Genomic DNA, 21,267 nt, shown 5'->3' with positions numbered 1-21,267 from the left:
ACACACACACACATATATAAATATATATATATATTAATAACTGCTTTTATTCAAGGTTAGCCTGTAGTAACATTTTTCAGTGCTTTGGTGCCAAAGAAGAAAAAGCATTACTTTCTCCAAATAGAAGGGGGCTTCTGTAGGGATGAAATGAGGAAAATAATATTAGAACTCCAGAAATTTTGCCTCGCTCTCTGCCCTCTGATTACTCCTGTGACCATATATGTGACTGCCTGATGCGGTGGCTGTGTTCTACCAGTCAGTTTTGGAACCTTACACAATTGACCTTCAAACCCATTACTGTTGCAATGAAGATCATCCCCTTGAGGAATTCAGTTCCACGCTCAGAAGCCAGAAGTTGTCCCCTGCTGCTGGCATTTTCTGACGAGCTCCTCTGCCTCAGTTGAGAGTCACCACATGTTAGAGAGATCAAAGCCACTGAACATCAGGGAAAGGTTGTGCACCCCTGCCGACTTGTCACCATCACCTTTTCATACAGACGGCCATGCTTTTAAAATTATATTTTGAATTTTTCATTTATTCTCGCTGCTGTAGACTGAATGTTTGTGTCCTTTCCTTGATGCATCCCTAATCGCTGATGTGATGATGTTTGGAGGTGGGGCCTTTGGGAGGGACTAGGTGTAGAGAGAGTCAAGAGGGCGGAGTCCCCATGGAAGATTCAGACTTTCGTAAGAAGAGGAAGAGAGGCCAGAGTGCTCTCTCTCTATCCGTCCTGTGAGGATGCAAGAAGAAGGCTGCCGTCTGCGTACCAGGAAGAGGGCCCTTCCCAGACACCAGATAATCTGTCGGCACCTTGATCATGAACTTCCTGGCCTCCAGAACTTTGAGAAACAAATGTCTTCATTTAACTCCCCCCAACCCCTTACCAATCTTTGGTATCTAAGGGCTAGAAGCTCTTTTACAGGAAGGGGTTTCTTATTTTCATTGCCTTGAGCATTGGCTTCAAGTTGGTATACTGATGGTGGGGCCTGAAAAAAGGAGAAAAGCGTCATGTGCATTTGAAACAATTCAGTTTTCAGACACTCTTTATCATTTTAGACAAATGCAGACAGAATGTTCACTGAGGTGTTGCCCTGGCCCTTTACGTAATGTTTGGCTAGCACAGTCCTGAGCTGCATGCAGATAATGTGCCAGGCAGCTAGAAAAATAACCTGCTTCAACTGCTTCTGATATATTCACCCTCCTTCTTGTGTTTGTGTTCACAGTAAACACAGCAATATAGAGCAGCTAGCAAATGAACACTTCTTTATCAGTGATACAACTGGGTTCTGATGGAAGCCAACACGTCTCAGAACAGCAGATAAGGCAGAGGGCATGATAAAGCAGGCACGCCCTCTTTAAGAGCAGATAGTGTTAACTGTGGGTGGTTGGAGATCAGAATATGGAGGAAGATGGAAGGACAGTCTTCATTTATGGCGATGGAAATGACATTGAAAGCCAAGTAAAATGAGGATGATGTCAAGTGCTTACTGTATGCCAGGTTTTGCTCTAAATGCTTTACATGTCATATTTCATAGACTTCCCTACAATTCCAGGTGAGACCTACTGTTACTGTGTTATCACACCCAATTTTTAGGTGAGGAAATTGAGGCTTAGAGAGTTTTAGCAACTTCTCAAGTTCACAGAGGTTAACCACGAAGAGCTTCCCACCCCACCATTCCCCCTGCCCCGCCACCGCCCACTAGAAGATGCCAAACAAGAATCTCCATCTCCATCAGTTCAGGAGGGCTTGTGATTCTGGAGGTCCCAGTCTTTCTCTCAGCTTCAGAAGGACCTGCCACTATTTAAAGCATGTTTAACTCCTTTGAGTAGTAAGCTGTTGGGATAAGGAAGAACATGGACTCTCAGAGGAAGATTGAATCTGACTCAAGTTCAGTCTAGGCCCAGAACTAGAGAGGCAGAGAGTTAGATGCATTTAGAGCACACGGAGATACTCTTTGCAGCCCTATTTGCTTTGCTATGGTCCCCCTGTTAAATAAAGCCCCTAGAGCAATTTCTTTCTGTTCTTCCAATGAGAACTATGAAGAAATAAGACACTTAGCATTTTTCCTTCCTCAATAAGATTTTGGTGTTGACTTTACTTATTATATATTTTCCTAACTTAGTCATTTTAAGCTAAAATTTACCTTTGCATAGGGTGGGTTGGGTGAAGGGAGGGTTTATAACACAAAAAGAGAAAATGGTTACTCTGTTCTATGGGGTCAAGTTAGGAAGTTAGTACCAATCCCTACTACTTCAAGACAGTTATTTGTATTCAAATAACAAATGCACTGATTTCAAAGGAATACCCATTTTTTAAAATTGCTTGCAAGATTCCCTCATAACCTTGGAGAGAATAAATCAGCATTTCTTTTGGAAAACATTTGTTAATTTTTAATTCAGTCATACCTATCTTTCTTCCAATTAGGAGGAATTAGTGAGATTTTATTCTATTAAATTGTATGTAAGCACTGTTGTCCTTGCTTGAATAATTAGCTTTCACTTCAGTGCCCTCTGGGTTGATGCATTTCCTCATTTGCATATCTTATTTGGTATAGCTTTTAAAAGCTGCCACTTTCAAGTAAGATGGACTGATGTCTCTGAAATGAATTTGGACACTTGTGACAATGGGGTTGGCGCTTAAGAGGTGGTGGACTTTTGCAGATTTAAGTGGAGGGTGTAGATTTGCAACCTATTAGTTCTAAGACATTGGTTTTCTGAGATGAGACTTTTCTGGTTGGCAATAAAGGAAGTTATTTCTGTAATTTAAAGTTAAGACTTGGAAGGTGATGAAGCTGGATCGGTGTCCTGTGGTCCTGCTGAATGAGTGATTACTTGGATATTTTGTCCACCTTATAGATCCCAGGTTGGACCGTCTGTCAGATGGCATCCGCTGCCTCCAGTCCTCACCCAAGGCAAAACCCATGCATAACTTAAGACGCATACACAAACCTTTCAAAACAGCAATGGCAGAAGTACTGAAAAGATTCCTTGGTATATTTCATAATCACATTCAGCAGATCTTTTGTCCTGTGATGGTTTCTGGAGCTGGAGCCCTTTGTTATGGAAACTTCAGTTAGTTTGTCTTGTGATCCTGCAGAGCCCTTGAACTATGGCCTGAGGACCTGCATTTGGGGCCTGGGAACCCCTCAGGACTTTTCTTTTTTCCTTTTGGTTCCACAAAGCAATGTTGAGCCTTGGGAAGGAATCCTGGGAGAACTGACCTTTCACTGACTTCCCCAGGGTCTTACAGCTTATAACCTCCATTGCTTCCTGAAGTGGCATCTTACTGTGGTGCCAGCAGGGCACCCCTGTGAGTGCAGGGTGCTTGGACACGGAGTTGAGGTTGGCAAGTACTTCGCCTCCTCCACCAAGGTCGTAGGGCGGCAAGATTTGTGGGAGAAATGTTTAGGACCTGTATTTCTCAACTTTTTCATGTTTTTATTTTGTAAACTTTGCAAGGCAGGAGTTTTGTCTTAGAAATTGTTGTGCTTTAGCATTAATCTCCTTTGAAGTAACTGACATGGCTTATTTTGTTTTATGATGTAAAGCGTAATTTTTCATAGGCTACTAATAGTAAGTGCTATCATTTATTAATTACTTACTAACGATCCTAGCACAGTGCTAAAGGCTTTTCATATATTATGTCACTGAGCTTCCACAACAAGCTTATGACTTATAAATTATTATTTTTTCTAATTTGCAAATGAGTAAACTGAGGTTAAGTAATTTGCTGAAAAATCAGATGACTTCTAAGAAAAGGTGCGATTCTGATTCCAAAGCCTGTGCAGTGTTTCAGCCCTGCCTTTCTGTATATATTCTTTTGTTAACTCAATGTACTCATTGCTCCTGGGCTACAGTGCTCAGATTTCATGAGAGTTCTGGTTCTGTCCTCTAGAATTCTTCTTCTTTCCAGCAGAGAGGAAGAGTTTTCAACACGGGTGGCTGTTTACCTAAGAAAGGCCTTTGGCTGCCTCTAGAGAGTGAAAAATTCGTTTTATCTTCCCACATCTGATGACTGTCAAGTTGACTTGTTTGCTGACCTGTTCTCTCCCCCCCCCCGCCCCCCGCTCCCGTCTTCATGCAGAGAGAATAAAGGACTGGCCACAGTAGATCCCTTTTCCTACAGTAGCACATGAGCCCCACGCCATCCAACTAGGGAAATAACAAGGACGTGCGTGGATGGGAGGATGGTGGATATTGGGGTGGGCACCCAATGGACACATAATGAATCCTTGATTATTGGGTGCCCTCCTTGGCTTGCAGCCCAACATAGATTTTCTCTTGGCTATGGCTGAGAGCTGATATCTGCAGATTTATTTTTTTCATGTATGTAGCTAAGTAATCAAAATGCTTTCTCTACCTCAAATGCGGCAGGGCAAGCATTATGCACAATCAAGATTGGCAGTTGTGAGGAGATATGATTTGGGGGACTTCATGGAGTTCCCCCAACCCTCCCCCCAAATTGTCCTTCTGATGTCTGAAATTTCACAATTATGGCTTGATTCCATTGGATTAAACAACGTCCCTTCCTTAAAGAAACGTGAATGTTCTCACATGGGGAGGTAACTATTGTGTCCCTAACATAATAATATGGTCTTTGGTGCCTCCAAAAGGACATTAACCTAAGTAAGATGTTGAATGGCACTCTGCTTTGTCAAGGGAGATTAGGGCTGGGCTGGTATGTGTGTTAATTTAGCTTGTGATTGATAGATGCCCAGAGATATTCCATACCAAAGGAAGGTCACTGTCAACCTCCTTGAACATTCCAGGGAGGCAAGCACTTTTTGGAATTAGCCCAGATTGCTTGCCTCTGGGAAGCACTCAGACAAAGAAGGCTCTACACACAGAAGCTGAAGGGGACCCTTCTCGCATTCAGACCTGCTCCACAGGAAGTGAAGGAGACATGATGCTTGACAGTCAGCCGCCCAGGCCTGAATCCCAGGGAGGCTGAGGTGGGCTTGGAGGCTTCAGATGAGGCATCAAGTGATCAGTGTTGCTCCTCCACCTGTGCATGAGTTTTGAGGTTGTCCAGTGAGGCCTTGCATGGCAGGAGTAAAGAGTGAAGGCTTTCGGGTCAGCCGGACCTGGTTGTGAGCCCTAAAGCTGCCTCTTACCAGCTGAGGCTCCTTGGACAGGTTACAAAACCTCAACCCTGATGTCCATAGAACAGAGAGTATTATAGCGTTCACTTGTCAGAGTTGTGATGGTTCCATGAGATAGTCCAGGATGTGAGCATGGGACTCAGCATACATCTGAGGATGTATTTGCTACCATTTTATTAAACAGTGTAGCCCTATGGCCAGTGAAAAGCATCCTATAAGAGGACGAACCACTTAGGACCCTGGGAGGTGGAACTTGACCCCCGAGCAACACTCAACCCTTCACAAATTCATCTCCCATCATAGAGATTGTTCGATGATGAGTTCTAACAATGCTGTGTAGCTCTCTTTCTGTGGGAGGACTGCATCTTGTCTGCGTAGTTCGTGTTGTGTTCAACACGGTCAGGGAAGTGAAACACATCTTTCACGGATCTGCAGCAAACAGTCATCACGGGTGCTTCCTGAACTTTCTAGAGACTTACAGGGATGGATCATTACTTTTCCCTTCAAAACAAATATCTAAACTTAAAGAATTCCTTTTTGCCATTAGATATGTATGTTTGTTTACAACTTGAATGCTCTGACCTCTCTGTGGATAGCTGTTTATAGAGCTCCCCAGATATGGTCCACGTCAGTGTCAGATGGAAGTTATCCATGTATTTCAGATGGGCTGGGAGAGGAGGCCAAGCAGGAATGATATAAAGGCATGTGTGTATGGGATCCTCAGAGGTTTGTCCCCACCTAGAGGGGACTGTGAGGAGTGGGTCCGAGGCCATTGCCAGGTGGTTGGCTCACCTGTGTCAAAGAGACAAGGGGCTTCTGTCTCAGATAGCCCCTGTGGTTGAAAGCATCCTGACCACTTGGAATGCCTGTCAGGGCTTGTGGAGAGTGGAGAGGCATTTTATAAATCACAAGTCTTTGCATGCCACAGCTTCTCCTTCTTTTCTTATCCTCTTTATTTTCTCTCACCAGTGTGGTTCTCAGATTTATTATCAGCCTTTTCATGCCTTCTGCAGCCATCAGGAAGAGAAATAAAGAGGACTGGGAGAATCCAATCTTCCTGTGTCTGGTCCCCTTCACTGTCTTGGTTTGTCTTTGTTTCCCCTCCTTTTTCTTTTCTTTTAAAAAATGTCTGTGTTGCTGCTTTGCATTGGGCTCGAGTTTTTTCCCTCCTCCTCCCCCTCCTTTAACTGCTTTTAATTGTTTGGGTGCTTTGTTTTCCCCTGGACTTGAGCACAGTGGGAAAGGTCAGCTGTCAGAAGAGGGCTGTACACTGCTGATAAGGCCTCCAGGAGATTGCACTGGAGTCACTAAGCAGCATTCCGTCCCTGAAGTCACAGAGCCTCCACTGCTGCAGAGGGAAGAGGAAGAAACTCAGAGAGTAGAAAAGGCAGTCCACGTCAAGCGAGTGGCTGAGCCACCATGCGAGCACTGAGCGGTCTACTGCTTACCTGGAGCCTTTCCCCAGGGGCAGCTCTGGTGACTCTGGGACATTGACATACATGTGCCTCTGGATGAGACACACCTGCAGAGGGCCTTGGGGAAAGGATGCAACTGGGAATTAGGCATCCATCATCCTAGGGATCGAATGTCTGAAGTCCCTTCAGTTATCGGGTTCATGTGTCTACCCGACAGTTAATTTGCAACTGACTCAATTATATAAACATCAGAAAGCCTGGGTTCTGGTCTTGGCTCTATTGCTAATCTCTTCGGATAAACACTGAACTAAGTCAGGCTTGTGAAAAAAAAAAAGTAGAAAATGTGATTTTTAAAAGTACCTTCTCTTGCTAATAGCTTGAGTTCACCTTTCCAACTCTACCTGCAAAATAGAAGTGAGGAGCATATCTCTTCTTGGGCAAGGATGTGAAAACCAGTTAATTCCTTTTTCCCTAAGTGTCTTGAGGTGAACCCCACATCAAAGTCCTTGGAACTCATCCACATAGCTGGTCCTTCAGGACAATTCAGGATGGAATACTGCAGAGGTTTTGAAATGGTGGACATCTTCTGGAATGGGAAAAAGAGAAATATTTATATGGATAATAATTCCATCGACTTGCTTAATTCTTCATGTGTTTTCAAAGCCTGTTCACACTTCTTAATGGTCTGGTGTAGGGATACTCTCTCTCAGCCTGCCTTTGAAAGATGACATACTAAACCCTCATGGAACTCTTCTGTTTTCACTATCAACCTACCACATAATGAGTGCTCTCAGGATGTGGATGAATAAATGACTGAACGAGTGACTAAGTAACTTAAAGGTGTCAAATAATGCACAGTGTGTATTTGGCTCTCACTGGTGCCAAGCATAGTCATGTTTGGAGACACGTTTTGGTAGATAATGTTGGCCATGAAAGGCATGTAATTAGGTTTCACGGGCAGTTCTGCTGTCTTGCCATAGAAAAGGGAACTAAAAAGATAAAGACCAGCTTGAGGGAGTCGTCTAAGTGGGTTGCTGTCCGTAGTAGCCACTTCAAAGCCCCTTAGAAGGTCACGTAGTGGATTGCTTAGCTCCTGATCTCAGGGTGGTGTCTTTTATACAAAACCTAGCTCTGATGAGCAATGAGATTGAAGTTAGACCCTGCTTAGTCACATTCTAAATTCCCTCATTGTCAATTGTCGTTATTCTAGTGGGATAGCCTTGAACCCTTGAATCTCAGCTTTCCTCTTTGGAAACTACAGTTAATAATACCTAAATAAGCTGTGGTGAAGATTATATTAAATATTATCCACATAATACTAAGCCAGAACTAAGGCTTGTAATGGACAGTAAGCTTCAGAGATGGTATCTGGTATCATCACCATCACCCCCGTCTCAGGGACCGGGGGAATTTCTGGGTATGTAAAGCATTGATAATACTGCCTACTCCCTAAGGTCACTGTAAGATTAAAAATACAACACTTGAAAAGGGCCTCTCACTGTGCATGTGTGTAAGGAGAGGAACAGTAAGTAGTAGCTCCTTTTCTTCTTCTTTCTTTTATGATGTCTCCTTTTCTGCTTCAGTTGAGTGCTGTGGGGCACTATTACTCTTTTGTAAAGTGGCCCAGTGTCTTTGAGGGGTGCATGAAGGCCCCAGAAGGGGGTTGTCTTAGCTGGTTTGGGAGTGGGTAGTGCAGTAATGGGGCAGAGAAGGAAGAATGAGCAGCAGCCAAGGACAAAAGGCAGACCTTTTCCTGGCAAACTTGAGTGCACCAGAGGCTCCCTTCTGAAGCTTTGGTTAAGTTGCCTCCTATTCCTTAAGTTACCCTGGTAAGTCCTGAGAGAACTCTGCTGTTTGCATAAATCATCCCACACATCCGAATTAGCTACATATAATACAGACACCATTTATGATCTCAAATTCAAACAGTTGGAAAGCAGAAGCTGTTTATTCGTGGTGATATACAGTGATCATTGAAGATGAGCTGGGTGGCTCCGAGGTATCGTGAAATCTCAAAGAGGCTTCTGTATCCTCAAAGGCAGTCAAGTGATTCTTCGGATGACTTTAAAGTTCATAAAAAGTAATATACCATAGCAATGAATACATTACTTATATTGTTAATGTGATTATTTGTTCTTCAAAAACCAGAATGTCAAGTTGGAAATGGTTAGAAATTCACAGCGAACACAAGTATCCAATTAATTCAAGCCCTGTTCTTTGCTAACCATTTTAGTTAATGGAGAGTTTTTATTTGATTTTGCTCTATTTTTTAAAACCTTCTGACATGTGACCCAGGTAGAGGGATCAACCATCCTGATTTTCCAGGGCTTGTTCCCATTTTGGCACGGGAAGTTCCATGTCCGGGGAAACTGCTCAATCCTGAGGAATTTGGGTTATGGTTACCCTATTGGGAGCACTTGGTAGATCCCTTTTCAGGAGGGTACAATGTTTTGGCCAACACCTGACTGACAACACAAAGATTCTCTGATTCAGTGGGTCCTCAAACTTGGATTTTGTTGACAACTCCAGTTTTTATGGAAAAATGAAGGTGCAAAATAGGGTTGACTACTTTTTATTTTGCCAGCTCATGACATTATCAAGTTTCATCTATCATTATCATCATTTTACAAAAGATAGAACTTTTAAAACCAAAAAAATAGAAAGAAGTAGGATGAAACTTCTATGTTTCCATTGGCTTGCGCAGTGGCTGGCATACAGAAGGTCCTGCATAAATATTTATTACATAAATGTATAGTGCATAAATTGCTTTTATTAAAAGTCATACTATAGTGTCCTTATTTTCCTAATTGAGCCACAAATTGGCAAAAACTTTGAGACCATTTTTTGGGAACCAATGGTTAAACCCAAGCCTGTGGACAACAGGAATTTTTTGGTGGGAAATTTTTATTGTAAATTATGGTAATGGCATTCTGATGTCTACCTCAGTGAGAGGTTCATTTTAGTTGGTGCAGACAGTCTTTCATGGTATAATCATTCCTGGAGAGAGAGAAGGCTAGGTTTCTGGGCCTTTGAATCAGAGAATGAGTTGCAGTCAACTTCCTTTTAGACTTCCTTTAGACTCACCGCCACCATGTGGAGATGAACCTTTGCTGATGTCTACATAGATGGATCTCACCAGATCTGGCAGGAAATAGCCAGCTGTTCTTGTTTTTTTTTAAGTTTTGGGCAGTATTTTTGTATGCCCTATATCTCCTTACTTTTCTTTGTTCTGATTTGTTCACTTAAAAAGTGTGGTCAGGCACCTTGACCAGTAAATGGTAAGTACAAATTATCACAACTTCTCCAAATCTAAGATTTCCTATGCAGTATCTTTATACCCTAGCTGGGATATCATAACCCATTTATTATTATTTTACTATAACCCATTAATAAAAAATGTTGCTGGTAAATCTTACTATTTGTTTTATTGACATCATAGGAACTATAAATATCCATCATAAATAACTCTGCAAGCCACAAAACTAAACCAATTTGAGTCTCTATTTCTGAGTCTTATAATCTCAGTTTTGTATGTTCTTTTTAATAGTAAATCAACAAATTTTTTCCCTTCTGCAAGATCTGAGCGTATTTCTTACTATAGCTTCTGGTGTCATAACCCAGAGTCCAGCTGTTAGGCCCTGGAGCTTCTGTGAGCTTGCTGGGGTGATGCAGCATCTGTCAGTGGTTTGTGAATCATTCTGACTTGGAAGGAGGATTGCCATTTTAGATTCAATGCATCAAAAGTGGATTTCCTTATTTATACTCTCATAATTAAGTATTTTTAAAGCATTTATATATTTCAAGTGTTGCAAATGTATAGAATTTCCACAATTTTCTCCATTATTCTTATGATATATATTTATATCCCAATGTATGTGATTAGTAGATCTAAATGTTTGCTTAAAATCTAGCCTGGGCAGATAGAGGTTTCTGTAAAAGCTGCAGAAGGGTGCTTTACAAAATTAGATGATATATTTGAAAGGGGTTTGAAAAAAATGTGACATGCTATGCAAATGTGGGCTTTATTAAAAAGAAATGAATAGTTCATCTCCCACAGGAATACTGTTGACAGAGGTCTTCTCAGAAGTTTCCTAGTACTCAACGAGAAGGAGCATGATCTATTGGGAAGCATATGCTGTTGGGAGGTTGGCCTTGATTTGTATTTTGGATCTGCTTTTGTTTAGCTGTGACACTGTACAAGTATGCCAACCCTTCTGAAACTCAGTTTTATCATCTGTAAAATGGGGCTAGTAAAACTTCATTTACAGGGCTTTTGAGAGATAAATAAGAAACATACCAACTATTCAAAGAGGAAAGTTTTCCTTTCAGAGGACGTATGAACACACAGATATGTTATCTCAGTTCATAATCCATTGGTTGTAATAGTAAGTGTTCTGATCTCTTATAACTTAAATCACCAGCACAAGTCTTGCTTAATTCTTGTCAAATACTATGTGTATAGTGCTTGTTCTATTCAGACCTTCTGTATGGAAAAGCCTGAAGCATAGTACAGGTTCAATAAGTGTTAATTTCCTGTTGTACTATGGCAAAAACAAAATCTGCCTCTAGAAAAAACTCTAATAGTCTGAGATGAAAAAATGATGAAAATGAAATAAACACTTTATTCTAGTTTTATATGCACCATTAGTACTATAATTGAATTTGCAATCACTAACGATTTTCTCCTTTATTTAGGCTTCTTAAATCAGGTCACTGATTTTTAAGTCTGTCTCAGTTTTAGAGAACTCTCCCCACACACTTTCAACATACCCCATCCTCACCCACCCCTAGGGTCAGATTCTTTCTTCTACTGCTTTAGACCCTGGGCATTACCAGTCCCTCCCTGAGAGCTCTGGGATGGGATAGTTTTAATTTTTATCATTATCAGTCCCCATCTCCTTACCGCCACCTTTATTTCCTTGGGAGGAAAAGGAAATGCACACCTCTCTGTAGGAGAAGCCACAGCCCAGGGTTCTGGGATTTGTTCCTCCGTATTGGCAGAGTTCCCCATTTCTTGTCTCTGAACAGGGTTTTAATCACCTCGGCTCCAGTTCTCAGCACTGAAAGCTTTAAGAGAACTGCAGAAATGGTAGATTAGCTGCATTTAACAAAATAGAAAGTTTTCATTGTGTCATAAAAAGCCTTATTGATCTTGTCCAGGCATTGACTCCAGGGCCTCTTAACAAGCCACTCTGTCTAGACGCGCAGACTAGAGCCCGGAGTGTAACAAAGGAGGGACTGCGCCGCCTCCTACAGGGGGAGGCCAGGGGGATGGGCGCAGATTCGGTTATCAGTGGGGATTTTTTTTAAAGACCTAGGCTGATTTTATTCTGCTGTTGCGGGGAGGCTTGTGCAGGTGTATTGTGACACACACTGGACTCCAGCCTTGTTTGACTCCCAGCATTTGCTGTAAAGCTATCGCATGGAGGCAGACGAGGGTGTCTCCTCTATCCCCGGCTTCCATCAGCATCTCTCCCCCATGCCCTGAGGAAGCCAGGCTGAAGTCTGGAAGGCTGAGGCTCTGAGCAGCGGGTCTCCGGAAGTAGGGGAGGCACCCAGGGCTTAGGAGGAGCAACTGGGACTTTAGAGTTACTGAGGTCAATTCAACTGCATTTCAGTTCAATTCCGCAAGTGTTTATTTAACACCTTCTGGGGTACAAGGGAGATTTTTAAAAGGTATGGAAAATTGCTGCTCAAAGCACAGGGTTGAGGACTTGACCTCTACATATAAAATAACCTAATAATCATTCAAGGTGATTTGGCATTTATCAGAATGCTCTACAGAGATAACTTTAAAAATGTAAGATACAGGTTCTGGCACAAATAACACCCCTTTTTTTATTACAGAATCTTTTATTACAAAATCATAAGCAGGTAATTCTGTAACATAACAGTGTCACACTCAAGCACATCGTATGACGTTTTAGGTGAACTGTTCAAATTGAAATTGTAAGTTATTACACCCAGTTAGGTGAATTGTTCAAATTAAAACTGTAAATTATTACACTCATATTATGACCAACTACACTCAAGCAGGCGTTACTTCTGCCGACCCTGCATGTTCAAATATAAAAAAGCCTGGACCCTATGATAGAGTTTATTAAACAGCTAAATAGTGGTTTAGCTATCATCCAGGTTGAAGAAATCTTAATGTTTTGCCATTTTTTTCCTTTATATCTTTTTATAAAGACTTAGTCTTACAGATACCTTCCAGGTTCCATTTCTTCTCTCCCTTTCCAGGGGTAAGCGCTATCTGAAATTGTTGGATAGATTTACTTTGTATATTTTTCTATTCTATTACATATGAATAGAGCTGTAATATATAATGATTAATGATCATTGTGTGTATATAAATTAGTGGAGGTAAAGTTTATTGGCCACCCACAATTTATATTCACTATTTGTGATATATTTTTAGACTGAATGAAGGAAATATTAGGTAAAACTCTTGAACACCTGAATTTCGCTGTTTATCACCTAAATGAAGCATGGCAATCTCTAGGCCTCCTTTCCTCTTTTAGGATCAGGAAACCACCTGAACTCCTGAAATACCTACAGGAAGTTTCAAGGAACACCAAATTGTCTTGTTCTCTCTTGATACTTAAAGCTGGATAATTTTCACCAATAAGATAATTTAGATAGAGACTGACTGAGGCTGGAAGTAGGTATTTTTCTGACATTATGGTGATAATTGGTTATGGAGGATTCTTTACTTTTTTGTCCTTGGACAAAAGAGTGATTTTATATAACTAAATATTTTAAAAGTCCATATAGGTTTAAAATTCATATTTATTGCTTCTAAATATCTAAATAGCGTTTTGAGTTTCCCCAAACTCTGTGACCCTTTCATGATTTTTATATTCCTTTTTGAACACGTGTAGGTACAGTGAGGATCTACTTTAGGTAACAATTAGGGTCAATATATGTGCCATTGTTAAAAAGATTATTTCAGATCATCTATTTCCTACTCTAGAATTGCTGGGATATTTTCATTATTGTTAATTTTGTTTGTGTCAAAATTACAGTCTTCTATCCACTCCTCTCCAACTCTGTACCTAATAATTTTTTCGTTCTCCTCAAGTCTGTATAATAAGGCATTTAGTACTCTAGTACAATTTGCCTTAGTTATTGTATAACTTGATAAAAGAAGCAGTATAAGAAAATGTAGATCTTTTTTTGGGATTTGCCAAAGGTGAAAGAATAGGTAGGTTTGTATATATGTGTATTTTCTGTAATCGTTTTAAATTCAGCAACATCAAAATACAATCTAAAACTTCTCTCTAATTTGCAGGCTGGTGCTCAGTCCACTGAGCCACACCAGCCAAGGCTTAAAACTTCTCTCTAGTAACATGAGCCTGGTTAAATTCTTCACCATTCTAATCACCCATTCTAATCACCCTAGTAACTTCAAGAATTGTGTCTCTGTAAACACTGAAGCACAGAGATAGTTGTAAAACTACGGATAAAGTCAGTATATTTACTTATCATTGACCTCACGTAGTTCTAGGTGTGTCTTTTCTGGACCAGTCGGAGTGATGATAGTCCAAAGACTGGTTGTTTGAGGTGAAAAGTGTAGCATTCTGAATCACTTGAAGAACAGACACAAGAGTCAAGTTGGTGGTCAGCTCAGGGATCCAAACATTAGGTCTATTGCTGGTAGAGCTGGGGTAGAGAGTGTGGCTTTGATCTGCCATCAAATTGGGCTCCCTTGTAATTTTCCTCCTAGAATAAGTTCAGCCACTCAGCCACAGGCAGAACAACCAGAAACCCACAGGTCGCCTTCTGCAGAGGCCCAATCTACTCTGATAGGTTTTGCTATTTGGGGAGCCTAGAGGAGAACTCACAATCCTTGTAGCAAGGGAAGATCTGAAGCAGAGAGAGAGAAGCAGATCACATGGGAGTAATAAGCACCTAATTAAGAAAGGTGGATCTATGGGTGTCAAGTCCTTACTCTACCACCCAGCAGCTGAATCTTTTCTCCTCTCATTGGGGGAGGTGAGTGAGAAAATGAGAGAAAGTGGAGATGTTACTCGACAACTATCGCCTCTGGAGGGTGGGGAGGAAATGTTCTCATGGAGTCATGGGGAGGGGAAGTGGGGTTTCCTTTATAAGATAGAGTGCACTGTTTGTGTTCAGTGCTTGATTGATTCACTGATCCACAATTAAAATGAGAAACCGGTAGTGAAAGAAGCATAATTACAGTGTGACTCATATGGATCTGATAGGGGAAAATAAAATGGACAGCATAGTACATAAATTATTATAAGTGGGCAGGCAGGACATGGTTTCTTAATAATATCTAGTCTTCTGGATTCCTCTTCACATCTCTAGCCATCTGTCTATATACTGAACCCCTGATACAACAGAAATATAATTGTGTCCCTCACAAACTGAGGTTCTCTTCTGCTGGTTCTCTAGCCCCAGTGCCTCCAGAATATTGCAGATGAGGCCCCAGCCTGCATCTTGAGCCTGCGCACACGCCCACTACTGTAGCCACATCGAACTTCTCACTGTCCCTGAATACCCCATGCTTTTCTAATGACTGTTCCAGTAAATATGCTGTCTCTTCTAACTAAAGTTTCATCCCTTCCTCTGTGCGGTGAACTCTCACTTATACTTCAAGACACAATTTAAGTTTGACCTCCTGTATGGAGTCTTCTCTATCATCCATGGCCAGTTATTTTTTTCTGCAGTGTGCCTATATCACCTACTAAACATTTACTACACTGAACTGCAATTACTTGTCTATATGTGCATTCTCAACAACAGGAACAGCAGTGACTAACACGTCTGTGGCTGGGAACTGGGCCATGAACTTTATCTGATTCATGTCTCACAGCAACTCTGAAATATGTACTGTGGTTATTCCCATTTTGTAGATGAAGAAACTAAGGGTTAGAGAAGTTAAATAAGAAGCTCAAGTTCCATAGAGTTAGGTAAGTTCTTGAGCTGACTGTCAAACGCACATCTGTTCAATTCAAAGCCTTTGTCATTACTTTCCATGTCACCAACTTTGTAGTTCTACTGCGTTGGGAGCTACAAATGGGTGCCCTGTTTAATGTGAGTACACGTTGGAGTCTGGCACTTAGTAGGCCATGTTTTTTTGTTTGTTTTTTAGCTTCACGCTTTCTCCTTTTCAGTAAAGTATAGGCTAATTATTCCTATTCACAGGGCTGCCGTGCAGCTTTAATGCATTCAGCACTGGGCATATCACCTGGTGCATAGTGGGCACCTGCACATATTTATTCCTTAAATGAATGAACAGAAAAGTTGTCTTTTATTGTAGTGCAGTTGAGAGCAGTACAGTCTTCAGGATGCCATTAGCTTTCTAGTGATTTCAGTGAAGCGTGATTTTCCAGGCCATTCTTTTGTGGACTGAGGCAGCTTCTCTCGCCAGGATCCTGGCTGTTTATTTTCCAAGTGACAACTTGATTTACTATTTTCCTTCTCATCACTTTCAAGAAGCATCTGCAGGCTAGTGTGTGACCCAGGCAGCGTGGAAAAGTCCATTTATTTTTCTGCTGCATCTTTCCCTGCAGAGAGTCTCTGAGGATGAGGGTTAGAAATGGCCTCAGGAGGTCAGATTTCCTGTGTGTTTTCTTTTGTAGTGCTGGATGGCTCATAGTGACAGAATTTGCTGTCTGCTGGTGCGCTTTGCTTTAAAAATAGCTTTCTGATGGGATGTGGCGGGTAAAGGAGTCATTGTCTGTCCTCAGGGGATAGCTTTGCAGTTTGGTCTATCCATAGGCTTTGGCCCTAAAATGTAAGGGAGATGGGGTGGGAAGAACCAGGAGTGCAGTCAGCCACTTGTATAGTCTTTTATTTTTCTTATAAATAAGTGTGTTTCTTTCCTAATTGTAGCAGGAAATACCATTAGGTGATATACAGTAGAATTCATTCTAATAAAAGGATTTCTGCTTTTCCCTCCTTTTTACAAATGTGATTACCCCACAGACAAACAGCTAACTTAGGTGTCTTCCCACGGCTTGTTAGAGGTGTGAGTTCTTGTTCCAGATTTTGGATTTTTAGCAGGTTCTTAGCATGGAAAGAAAACAGAATTGTGCAAGAACAAACTCACATTGGCTTTAACTTGCTCCTTTGCTAGCAAACTACCCACATTGCTGGCTTATCTTAAGACACTTTTCAGAAATGAGCGGATATGAAGCCCTGGGTGAGAATGGGCAGAACAGTTGTAGAATTGTGGACTTCTGTGAAAGTTGACTTCTTCTTCGGGTACCCTCTGCCTGGGGTTCAGTGCGTTTTTCCATCATCATCAGGGCTGCTTTGCCCTGGAACCAGTGGCCAGAAGGATTGGATGATATGCCGCCCACTCACAACGTGAGAACCTGAAGGCTCCCAGTGCAGCTGCACTGATGGGGGAGGGACAGTGTTGGTCCTGCTGAGTTTCGTGGCTCAGGGGAAAGGGGTCAGCTGCCAGCCCCAGGACCACAGGCCATTTCTTTTCTAGCAGGGAGGGTGGCAGCAGCCCATGTGTTTTGGTGCCTCATTAGCTCTGGGGGATTGAGGGGACAGGCCAGGATGGCCAGCCAGGGGTATCTTTGCATCAGTGCAGATTAAAATGCCATGCTGCTGCGCGGAGGCCCGTTGAAGGACAAAGGACTCGAAGATGAGCACCGCGTTTGCCAGGGTCTCTGAGGCATATCCCCAGGATGCTGGCTCCCACGCCCTTCCTGGAGTTCTGCTCAGGGCCATTGGGGACAGCCACTGGGGACATCCACTCCAGATGCCTTAGCGTTTTAATAGGCTTTTCCAAGTGGTGACTAAAAATTCCATTTCTAAGGATCTCTGATGGAGGTGAAGACTGTGATCTTCTCAGTGTGACTTTTTCCAACCTGTTTCTAGAGAATTTTGAAGACCCAGCTCTGCTCCCTCATCCCTTACTTGGGCTCCTGCTGCCTAAGTGGGCTCTGCTCTGTTATCAGTGGTTCTCCTTTGACATCTTTGAAATTCATGAAGTTGCAGGACAGCAAATACAAGGTCCAATGCACCTATTTCTGAGAACTTGAGTTCCTGGCATGGTGGTGGTGGTGGGTCTAAAAATCAGGAAATGAGAATCTGGGGGCTGAGGTTTTGGAACTGGCCCAAGTGCTTCCCAATGCCTTGGATAACCTATCTAAACTCTATGTGCCTCCACTTCCTTACATGGGTGTCATCATAGCAAAGTGACCTTGCAGAGTGCTGAGAGAACACAAATCATGATTAAGAAGGCATTTGGAAGTTTATAATATTTTAAGAACTGAACATCTGTTTGCAAATGGACCTAAGATCCTTCTTTACCCATTCTAATGTGTTCTCATTTGAGCCTCTTTATGTCTGATGCTGTGTCCTTGTCCCTTAATTTTGACCTTTGGTCCTTGGTTTTTCATGGTTGTGTTGGAATCTCACTATCCAAACTTTGGTTCTCTCCCATGATCTCTGGTTTGCCAGCACCTCTGCCTCTCAGTTCCTTAGATTGTCTCTTCTAGGAATCTTTTGCTTCCATTCTTGTCCGATCAAATGCAAATCTCACTTGGGAACTGTATCACCATCCAGGGTGAACCAGCCCCAGACACCCCCTGGAAAAATAGTCCAACTATATTCTGATATTTGAACTGGGCTCTCTACCTTTTGTTTTCTTTTTCTTCCAGTTTACTATCAATGCAGTCTTTTAAAAATACAACTCAGACTTTCCATTTGCTTGGTAAATTTATGCAGTGGCTCCTCATAACCTTCAGAGTAGGGTCCAGAAATTTTAATCTCACAACCTAAGACAGTAAGCTAACAGGAACCACAGGCGCAATGAAACAGCGATGTGCATTTCTCCACACTTCTTAGGTTGCATAGTAAAAAATATATTACGAAGAATATTATAATCTGTTTTGGAATTTCTCAGAGAAATAGAGTTATATAAATCACTAGTTGAGTGTTTTTTGGGGAAGAAAATAGAATTGAGTAAATGTTTGCTAGTGCTATGTATATATATCAGTACTGGGATTAACAAGCCATTTCAAAGATCAGCACTTTACATGTCTTATACATCTGATTTAAAATTTTGAGTTATTCATATCTAGATTGCATCTAATGTCTAACCAATTGGACACCTAAGTGATTTATTGTCATACAGAGATGAGCTCTGCTTTTTGTGCAGGAGAATAATATTTTTATTTTAACACTTATGCAATTGATTGCAAATTTTGGCGTGATATAATTTAAGTGGATCTAAACAGTCCATTAGCCACGTCAGTGCCTACCCTCTTGCCAAGCCATAGCTTTATGCTAAGCCGTTGTGTACTGTGTTACATAATCCCCTGCATTCATTTTCTCTACCTATTCAGCCTGAATGCATACAAGGTGACTGCATTGTCTCTTTAACCTCCCTCCCAGTGTAAACACCAAGTATAGAAACACAGACTTTGGGCAGTATTACATTTTTCTAATGGAGAGTTTGGAGAGTTGAATGGGCTTAGAAATATGGGTTTGTCGCTATTTGGTTTCACACATTTTAGTTGTATTCACTGTCAGCTTAGTATAGCTTTCAAGGTGATAAGAACGTGCGCGAACCTTAGCTACTGAAAGGAAATTAAGACAGATTGGGCTGTTAGGAGAAAAGGGTCGGTTGTGAGAGTATTCAAACGGACATTTTCTTCAAGGTCCTCACTCTATCTCCCACCAAGCCCCTTATTTGTTCTTTTAAAGAGTGGGCCATGCACTGCCCATGCCTCTCTTCCCCATAACAATCAGGAGGACAGTGTCCATGAATTAAAAATGATATAATCTTATCTAGAATATGATTCAGAGAGTATCTTTCAGTTGTCCATTTGTTGACAAGTAAAGGGAAGTGCCCAGCGTCTGGGGTGCCTTGGTGGCCTCCTCCATCCCAAGTAAGAGGTAAACTGGAAAAATTCATCATTGGATGGAGAGATTGGGAAGGCTCTGAACTGTTGCAGCAGTTTTCATTAGATACTTGCAAAAGAATGCACTGGGCTACCTTTGGTTAATTTGCATGGATATTAGCAGAAATATGCATGTGATTTACATAGACCCTTTTTTTCTCACCTTGGTTTTATTTCTTGTTTATTTATTGTAATATTCTTTTCTCTACCATGATGTAATTTTTCTTCTATGGCCTTCCACATAAAACAAGTTCTTTTGTTTTAAATACAGCCAGATTCCAGGGGAGGAAGGGAAACATTTCTTTTGTTGAAAGAGTATGATTTACATAGGGTGGGAGGAATAGGTTTTTGGCTCCATTTATGCAAGGTTTAGGATGGTTTGTAAGTCAGCGCACGGTTCCATGAAATTATTCATGTTCTTTGAGAAGCAGAGTAGGAGCGTGTGGCATATCCAGAGGGATAGGCAAAAGGAAAGGTAACTGATTATCTATCTATCTATCTATCTATCTATGTATCATCTTTTAAGCTGATATTTACAGAAAAGTCCAGAGGCACTAGAAGTCCAGAATAACACAAGCTGTCTTAGGCAACTCACTTATTCCTAGTCTCCAGTTTCTTTCTTAATAAAACAAGGGCATTAAATCAGGCAAATCGCGCAATCTCTAAAATCCCTGATAGCTCTAAATGTGTTATATTGACAGACTCCTTGGTCTAATTATATGAAACATATTAAGGACCATGTAGCACATTAAGTAATATCCTGGTGCAGTGCTGTTCTGTGTCAAGCCTTCCCCACTTACAGGGCATGTGATTAATTTAAGCTTCCCTTTAGAGGCCTTCTTTCCTTGCTCATTTATCTCTGATGAGTAACTTAAATGTTTATAGAAGACACCCATTAATATACCACATGTGGTGCTAAGGATAGGCATAGTAGTTGACTCTGTGCACATTTGTGTCTGTAGGAAAAGAGCTTAGTGGTGATAACTTCATTTGATTTACCATCTTCTACTCTGTCAGACTCACCTCCAGAGCTACTGAACAAGGGCTTGCCTAGCTGCCTTTTAACAAAGCCATTTCTTCAGAAATGAGAAGAGAGACCATGGCAATAGACAGAGCACTTAAGGTGTTGGCTGGATCTGTTTCAAACATACAGATAGTGTCGACTTTCTATTCTATGAATTTTGGGGGCTATTTTGGTAAAATGCATCAGGCGCAGTTTATGTGCTGAGTAATACTTGCTCCTTATTTTACATAAGAGACACAGTATAAGAGACACTGTGGTCATTTATAAGTGGACAGATTGCTTTTGCTTATACCAGTGTGTGTGCGCAAACAGAAATATGCAGGTAGACACATGGCACTGAGGCCATCAAGAACATACAGGACAAACTTCATCAGTTATTTAACTCTCTGGAGTATGAAATTGGGGTTCATGTTTTAATGATGTCATGATGCTATCATTAATATAATAGCATATAGTGGGTGGTCATCTCTCCATATTCTAAAAGTGACTTCTTTATAGTTCTTACCTTATGATGAGAAAATATTTATTTCATTTCACTTAAGTGACAGAGCGTGGGCTGTGATGGTTGATAAGGATCCAAGTTGAGGTGGAGTTGGCTTTGGTTGATAAGGCTTGAAGTGTAGTTCTAGAAGGGAAAATAGAATTCCCACAACCTTATTTTGTAGCCCCCACTCCTTAGAGGGAAACTGAATATCTAACCTTGTGTTGTTGCCCATTTCCTTTTATTAATGAGGTGCTGTAGCTAGCTTTTGACCAACCCTGATATGAAGTCGGCCACTCTAAGTGAGGCTGCCAGGCAGCGGGACAAATGGAAGTCCACATGCAGTGTCTCA

At 41.4% G+C, this 21,267-nt stretch overlaps 1 protein-coding gene across 9 annotated transcripts in view; it reads left to right on the top strand.

Moving 5' to 3' along the window:
* The window catches only part of NRXN3 (neurexin 3), a 1,414,514-nt gene that overhangs the window by 334,407 nt on the left and 1,058,840 nt on the right, over positions 1–21,267 (top strand). Inside the window, exon 4 of one of the 9 annotated variants that reach the window (XM_054567193.1) lies at positions 6,470–6,480. The exons of the other annotated variants lie outside the window; for them this stretch is intronic. Coding sequence (XP_054423168.1) covers positions 6,470–6,480 — 11 coding nt within the window. The remainder of the gene's footprint in view (positions 1–6,469; positions 6,481–21,267) is intronic. 9 annotated transcript variants of the gene reach the window in all.

This window comes from Pteronotus mesoamericanus, unplaced genomic scaffold (assembly GCF_021234165.1).
Source record: "Pteronotus mesoamericanus isolate MK-2021 breed Mesoamerican mustached bat unplaced genomic scaffold, CSHL_Meso_final contig_182, whole genome shotgun sequence".
NCBI classification, from domain to species: domain Eukaryota; kingdom Metazoa; phylum Chordata; class Mammalia; order Chiroptera; family Mormoopidae; genus Pteronotus; species Pteronotus mesoamericanus.
This window is presented reverse-complemented; position numbering and strand designations above follow the sequence as displayed.